The 8854-nt window shown below is 33.8% G+C and overlaps 1 protein-coding gene across 20 annotated transcripts in view; it reads right to left on the bottom strand.

Annotated features, from left to right (window-relative positions):
• The window catches only part of LOC144968435 (suppressor of lurcher protein 1-like), a 469097-nt gene that overhangs the window by 101263 nt on the left and 358980 nt on the right, over nt 1–8854 (bottom strand). For all 20 annotated transcript variants that reach the window (XM_078906791.1, XM_078906786.1, XM_078906792.1 and 17 more), the window contains one exon: nt 5269–5347. In XM_078906791.1, coding sequence (XP_078762917.1) covers nt 5269–5347 — 79 coding nt within the window. The remainder of the gene's footprint in view (nt 1–5268; nt 5348–8854) is intronic.

Below are 8854 nucleotides of genomic sequence, written 5' to 3'. Positions count from 1 at the left end.
AGTCCTCCTTCAGAGAACATAGGGCCCACGGAGCTGAAGTTTATACCAGTTTCTATGGTTTTAAAATGACAATATCAAATGCTTGCTATCCTTTAGATAGTACGCTGGTCTATCGCAGGGCAATCTACGCCAGATCAAACAGACCCAAGCTACCCAATCACTGCTGGGTGAACAGGAAGGATTAGAAAAAAAATGAAATAAAATCTAGACTGCCACCGGGATCGATATGATCTTTTGCGTGAGAAGCGATTGCTCTCCAGATGGAGGGAAAGATAAAGGGAGTAAATGTGACTTATATATAAGGGAACAACACAAAACAAATGACGTTTCGGCCTTTGACCTTTTTCAAGTAGACACTATATATATATATATATATATATATATATATATATATATATATATATATATATATATATATATATATATATCAGAAGCGTCAAGAAAGTGTGCATGTATCGTCCTATTTGTTAGATAAATGTTGCTCGCCAGAGAAAAATAGACATAGTTAAAAACTTAAAACATGGAGACAGATAAGCAAATAAGCTTAATAAATGCTAGGTCTATTATATTTATCTTGTAAATCTAGCCTCTCAACATTTTCACAAATCACATCCTCGATGTGCTGATGTTACCGGCTCGCGATGAGTCATGAAGGTATGGAAAAGACAACAGCATTAACCATCATCTCCATTATGGGCTGTACCGGAACTCAATTCAGGATTGCCAGATTCATTTGGTAAAACATGCCAAACTGCCAGTAGAAAAATGCCGAAATGGTCTGAACAACTAACATTTTTTTCAAGGGCATAAAATTGTCTGTTAAGAAGCACAAGGAAGTGCACATAACCCCTTTATTCGGTCATAAACTGCGCATAATAAATGTACATTCTTTTTCTTCTTCTTCTTCTTCTTCTTCTTCTTCTTCTTCTTCTTCTTCTTCTTCTTCTTCTTCTTCTTCTGACTATCATTATCATCATCATCATCATCATTATTATTATTATTATTATTATTATTATTATTATTATTATTATTATTATTATTATTATTATTATTATTATTATTATTATTATACATTATGAACAGCATCGTCGTCGTCGTCATCATCATCATCATCATCATCATCATCATCATCATCATCATCATCATCATCATCATCATCATCATCATCATCATCATCATCGTCATTATCATTAAGATTATTATTATTATTTCATATTATTATTATATTATATTATTATCATTATTATTATTATTATTATTATTATTATACATTATGAACAGCATCGTCGTCGTCGTCGTCATCATCATTATCATCATCATCATCATCATCATCATCATCATCATCATCATCATCATCATCATCATCGTCATTATCATTAAGATTATTATTATTATTATCATTATTATTATCATTATTATTATTATTATTATTATTATCATTATTATTATTATTATTATTATTATTTATTATTATTATTATTATTATTATTATTATTATTATTATTATATTATTATTATTATTATTATTATTATTATTATTATTATTATTATTATTATTATTATTATTATTATTATTATTATCATTATCATCCAAAATAAACAAACAAAAATTCCAAAATGAGACAAAACAAAAACGTAATTCAGCAAAACAAAAACAAAACACACAAACCAAACCAAAACAAAGCAAGCTCCAAAAGAAACAACAACAAAGAAAACTTTAAAATTTCCTAGGGTTTAATGGAATTATGCATTAAATCGACCAAACTGGCAACGCTGACTCTAATCATGACATCCGGTTTTGGCCAAGGGTTCCATTTGAACTTAATCGCTGTAATTTCTACGTTTCGTTTCGTGTTTTCTTTTTCTTTTTGTCTTTTCAGTCATATGAAAGCATGAGCAAATGAATGGCTATTGACTGCAAATGCAAAATAATGATTATTTCTTACAATTCTTTTAAATTGCGTTCACAAAATACTCTTCCCGAAACTACACAATCATTTTATTAAAGCAAATGTGCTTCCTTTTACTTTGTCAAACAGAGCCAATAACTTATATCTGGCACAATAAACTGTGGTCTTTTAAAATGTAACACCATTTGTGTATTCAACCCGTTTTATAAAGAGTTCACAACCACTCTGTGTTTAAAACCTTTCTTTTGGTTCTAGATATTGCCTTCATCATAATTAGATGATAGAACGCTCTTCATCATCTTATTTTTAAAGTCCCTTGTTGTTTTTGAAGTATAAAATAGTAGAGCGATATTGGATGCTGTCTCCACCCCTACCCCACCTTTCTGCTGCTTCTTCTTTTTCGTCGTCGTCGTCGTCTTCTTCTTCTTCTTCTTCTTCTTCTTTCTCCTTCTTTCTCCTTCTTCCTCCTTTTTCCTCCCCCTCCTCCCCCTCCTCCCCCTCCACCTCCTCCTCCCCCTCCTCCCCCTCCACCACCTCCTCCTCCTCCGCCTTCTCCTCATTCTTCTTCTTCTTCTTCTTCTTCTTCTTCTTCTTCTTCTTCTTCTTCTTCTTCTACTCCTCCTCCTCCTACGCCTTCTTTTGATTTATCAATATTATATTGAGGTGAGCCGACTAAAGTCTTAAATGGATACTTCCACAAGGATTCAGGGTTAAAACGGCTAAAAGTACCGCTCACTCATGAACCAGAAGAAATAAAAAAAAATATAAAAGTTATTTTTCCTACAAAAAAGGGATTCTGCTTTTCATACGTCAACAGAAATCAGAATTCCAAAGTAAGTTAATGAACATTCTTATTGAATTTAATAGAGAAAATGTTAAACGACCGTGCGTACCTCAAGTTTGAACACAGTTCACTAACAGATAGCTCAAATCGTTATCTATGTATTGCTCATCTCAGTTTCTTGATTTAATGTATTCATCGTGTTTGTTAGTCTAAGTATAATATCACCCTAAAAGTGAGCATTTCCAAAGGTTATATTGATCATGTTATGTCTAGAAGATATCGACCAAAACACGCCATTTATACAGCGTCTTCATTATAAACGCAATTCAGATAACCAAATGATTAAAACCCTGTATTTTCTCACAGTAATAACTCTATCATCTGTTTTTATAACATTAATTTGTAGATTATACACGAATCTGGCCTTGAACGCCCGAGGACAAAAAAGTATCGATATAAGAAAATGTCATCTGTATGTGACTACCGATTTATTTAATTACGCAGTTATAAATAATACAATAATCGCCCCCTATAAAACCGCATAACTTACGTGTCGCAATAATAATTTAATCTCGAGTAGTTTTACATATTCCGGGGGTACTTACTATGACAAAACGCATCATGTTTGGCCATAAGAAATTTACGTTAAATATAAATCAATTGAATTAACTCAATTTGTCAATACGTTTCTAACATGAGACTTCAATAATACATATGCGACTGTGTATGTCAATAATAAAAATGGATTTTAAAAACTTTTATTTTATTCTTTGCTGTTATCTCTTTCTCCCTTTTTAATATTTTAAACTAAGGAATATACACTGTGTAATGTCAAATGTATTGTTACTTATGTTTTAAGGGCATTTAAGGAATACTTGGTCCATTTTAAAGCCCCGCTACTATTATTATGTCATGTTTGAGATTTTTTTACAAGTTAAGGGTCATTTAAAATCGACAAGTCTAATTTGAAGTCACAGGTTTCTGGACAAAATGAAAAAAAAGTACTCTGTTAGAGCCCGGCAGTTTTGAGTGTTTATTAAAGTTAAGCAAAACATTTAAAGGTTATTTACATTATTTAAAGCTACACTGACATTTCGATGAGATAGAATGTGATACATTGTTATGATGCCAAGACATGTTTTGATGTGGCTTTGGTATCTAGCCGTTTGTTACTGCTTTTGGGACTTGCTTACACTTGCTGAAGTTGTGTTAATAATATTGACGACGTTATTCCAATAATGTAAAGATAAATATTTTTTCAATTAAAAATAACATTTGTAATGATGATAGTGATGATGATGATGGTGATGATGATGATGACGATGATAATAATAATAATAATAATAATAATAATAATAATAATAATAATAATAATAATAATATATGATGATGATGATGATGATGATGATAATGATGTTGATTACGATGATGATGATGATAATGATGTTGATTACGATGATGATGATGATGATGATGATAACATTAATAAACTTGATGATAATAATAAAAATTATCGTCATATATTGAAATGCTGCAAGGCTTTTAACACCATCAGTTAGAAGCCACGTGTACATTAATATTAGCATGTTTAGAAACTCAAATTAATTGTCATGGTCCCATTGTTGTAATGAAATACCCTCAAACCAACGCAAAATATTAAACTTTACAGCAATGTTAAAACAGGTCCATAATTCAGTTCAGTTATCAGACCTGCTAATATGTGCACGTCGGTTATAAATAGTTTCTAGAACGTGTTATACGCCATCATATTATGTCAAACAAGAAAGTAACCAAAAAGCCCTGAATTGTTAGAATTCATACAGCAAGGAGGGATATTCAACGAGCTTCCTTTTGCTTGAAAAACTGACAATCATAAATTCCTCCTCAACCAATAAAATAATGGACTCTGGACAAACACGCAGTCAGAAAAGTTGGCTAGAAAACTGGTCATTCAAAACATCGATCGTTTTAAATGACCTTGTAAAACACTCTCAAACCTGAGACTTCTCCGTCCTTCATATATCAATCACGAAGTTCAAGGTTTTAGAGCTATATTTAAAAGGACGAGCTTTCTGGCCAAATGTTTAAGTGTACGTTTTTCCAGAATAAGGCGATTAACTGGTTAAGTCAAAATTTTTCGAGAGTGAAAATCTTCTGTCACTGTGACATATTGCTTTTCCATATAAATAGAATGAAGTTAACGTCAATCTGGTCTTTGTTATTGTTTTTTGCCATCCGCGTTTACTAAAATGTATGATCCAGACTTTACACGTTTAAGGATACACATAGTTTTGTGTGTTGGTAAGATTACTTCCGGATGGCAATGTTATGAGCTTCTTAGCCACGCGCATACTATCTATATGGAGGTCTGATACCCGAACTAATTTTGCGTGATTCTTTGAGCTCATAATGTACTATCAGACCTGTAAATAAGTACGCGTCGTTTTTCCTCCTTTCTTAATGGTGACAATGGCACTCTTACGCTCATGATGTATTATTACGCCAAAAAGGCTAGGCTCAATAGAGAAAATAATGCTTAATGTAAATCATGTATAAACGTAGTTCTTTGCTTACCTGGGTTGATGGCGCTACAGCATAGGTGCAGCAAGCAGGTAGTCACGTAAACACCCAACACGCCCAGTCGGTGACGCATCTGATTAAAAAAAAATAAAAAAATAAATGATTAGATTGGCAAAGAGTTGAAATCATTAAGATATGAATATAATTTGTTGTTGGTGATAATTGAAAACAATTTTGAGTTATTGCGATTATTTCAAATCGTGCATGTATGAGGCATTGAAAGAATATAATATATTATGGATGAAGAGGAATAATAATAAAGTTTACCGACAACAGCAAGAATAACGGATGTCATTGCATCGCTGGCACCGATGGTGCAGAGGATAACAAGCACACTAAAACCCCAGAATAATAATACAAAATCCTGATATGGAGGTCCTGGGTTCTAGTCCCAGTGCCGACGCTTTGCAAAAAAAAAAAAAAATAAAAAAAAAAATAAAAGAGGCACTTAGGGGTCATGATCTAGATGTGATCCAGCCCATTTAGAGTGTAAGAAGGACCAAAGCACTCGTTTGAGAGGGTCTCTACGGCGTAGACTTTCTGTTTTAGCTAAATCCGCATTTTAAAAATTATCTTTAAGAAGACAGGATAAGAATTATTATTGAGAAGGGATTCCCATTTGACTTTGATGTGGTGGCACTAATTTCCCGTATACTGAAGATAAAACTCATTAATTCTTTTTAGCCAGAAAACATTCTTTCATATATCGATCGATTAAAATGACCCTCATCTTCCAACAACTCTCAAAACTTGGAATACTTCCGGGTCATTATAATCAATTGATATTTAGAGGAAAATATTTCTGGCCAAAAGTTTTAAAATGTGTTCTTTTTCTGTCAGAGGACGGCAGTGTTATTTTGCACTCACAACATAATTTATACTAAAGAAGATCCGTAGGTTAGAGCCGCTGATAAAATGATGAGGTAAATTTTTTAATGTACTGTCGCATTTTCATAATTCAGAGAAAACTGCACATTTTGTGTCAGATATTTGGTTTAAAGAACGAAATACATGTCTCGTTTGCCTCATAGAATAATATCCAGAGTGTTTTAAATTTTCAAAATTTCTCTGGTGATTTAAAGGTGTAAATAAATTGCTCGAAAGTTTTGAGTTATTTTCTATTTGGATGGGACTTATCTCACGTTTGGAAAGTTACCTCCGCAAATATCTCGAATGTCAAGAAACGAGTTCTTCAGATTTAAAATTGACTGCACTCAGGATCAATACCGGCCACTTTGAAGGTGAGGAAAGTGCTATACTAACTGAGCTCTCGGGACTCACCCCTCCCTCCCCCCCCCCTCCTTGAAAGACAAGAGGAGCATTCTCTGGTTCTCCAAAAAATCATGATTAACCAATTAACTGCCGTACTCTGGAAAGACCCTTATTAATTTGGCCAGAAAAAAATCGTCCTTCAGATATCTATCGGTTTAAATGACCTGCTCGAGAATCCCAAGTTTGAGAATTGTTGCCAAAATTAAGGTCAATTAAATCGATCGATATTTGAAGGACGAGTTTCAGGCCAAATTTTCATGTACTGCAGTTAACTGGTTAAGGGTTGAAAAATGCGATTGCCAATCAGAAAAAAAAACACGGATCTAAATAAAATATTCCCATGGTTCATCATTATGCTCGATATATTTAGTCTTACTGCTTTTATAGCTTTTGAGGAAACCAATACTACACCCGAGGGAAAGACATTTTACATACTATTATATTCTTTTCATTGGTTCATCGGAGAGGAAAGTTAATCAGTTGATACGCTCTTGTGAAAAACAAGCTGTCCAAGCCGTTTGGTAGTCTTTCAGAGCCCAATGAAGTCGGAGTTTATACCGGCTTCTATTGTATGAATTGAACAATAGCAATTACTTGCTAACCTTTGGATGGATTGTTAGTCTATAGCAAATTTCTTTCCGCTTTAGCTCTTTCATATTTTATCACAACTCGGTGAACACAACGAAGGTCATTTCCAACCATCTAACAATTGAGAATTTTTCTTTTTTTTTTTGGTCTTGGAGTTTAACATTTATTTCAATACCAGGTTATGACAATGCGCCTCCTTTAAATGGATTCCTTTAAGAGCCATTTTGTCAGTTTTACTTGAGTTTTTTATTTGACGCAATATCCACTAAACGTGCTCAATGCACTTTACAAGGGGTCCCAGACCAACAGCAACACGTAACATGTAACACAAGAGAAAACGCTGTTAATGGCCAGGTACTCATTTTACACCTGAGTAAGGTGAGAGAATCTGAGAAAAGATCCTTTCCCAAGGACTCAACTATGCGCCGAGCGAAGCTCGAACTCTGGACTTATCCGAAAGCGAGTGTCATACAACTATACTACATAGCCGCACAGATAAATATAATCAATGATAATAAAATGAAGAGTTACAATCAACAACACTCATAAAAACTATGGATTTTAAACGTCTTTTTCTATGCGATTTGGAATGGTGCACCTATCTGTCTAAAACATTCTAATACTCTTAATAAAGACATTTTGCCAAATTGATGATATCAAAGATGAAGAAAACCAATCAAGTTACGACACAACTAAAATGTGACCAATCGCCTCGAAACGTTATTATGTCGGGACTGTTGAAATGGGGAAAATAACATTTGTTGTAAAAAATATAAGACGTGTCAACATTTGTTGCTTTACGAAGACGATAAAATACAAATTCTTTACGAGCTCTAAAGTAAAACGTGAAATCTCTGATTATTTCAACATCAAATTCCCTTTTCGTCATCTGGTCAATCCAGACATAATACACTATTGAGAATACTGGTCACAAATAATATATAGATAGTTCGAAGATGACGTCACTCAGGTCTTTGTTATTGTTTTTTGCCATCCGCGTTTATGAGTAATGCTCACTGAACTGTATTAACCTGACTATAAGCGTTCATGAATACACACAGTTTTGTGTGTTGGTCCGTTTTACTTCCGGATGGCAATGTTATGAGCTTCTTAGCCAAGCGCATACTATCTATAGAAATAATTTTTAGACAGCCGTTGTGGTGATTACTGACCACAATCAGAATATAGATAGATTGAAGTTGTTATTGTTTTTTTTTTTGCCATCCACATTTATGAGTAATTCTCACTTAACTGTATTATCCAAAATATAAAAGTTCATGGTTGCAAATAGTTTTGTGTGTTGGTCCGTTATACTCCCGGATGGCATGTTGTGATCTTCTTAGCCAAGCGCATACTATCTATAAGCGTACAAGGTTACACACCGTGGTGCGTTATAATCGATTGTTGGATGTTGTGGGTATTTTACTGCAACGCATAATATCACTAGTAAGGATGCCGCGTGTAACATTGCGCTCACTTTCACATTTCAAAATATCAAGCACCCCAACTCCCACCCATTCAATCCCATTGCCTTTAACCCCCCCCCCCCCCCCACCTCCCCAAACACACCCCTGTCAATCCCACACTCACGCTTCATTTCACCGCCCACCATTTACAATCTCTTGTTAAAAGTCTTCTGTCGTGCAATCACCAAACTTTTCTATATTTTGGTCAGAAAATAAACCAACAATTTTTTTTTGCTCTACAGATCGATTAAAAT

The sequence above is a fragment of the Berghia stephanieae genome, chromosome 3, assembly GCF_034508935.2.
Source record: "Berghia stephanieae isolate SIO BIC M18660-M18661 chromosome 3, UCSD_Bste_1.3, whole genome shotgun sequence".
NCBI lineage: Eukaryota > Metazoa > Mollusca > Gastropoda > Nudibranchia > Aeolidiidae > Berghia > Berghia stephanieae.
This window is presented reverse-complemented; position numbering and strand designations above follow the sequence as displayed.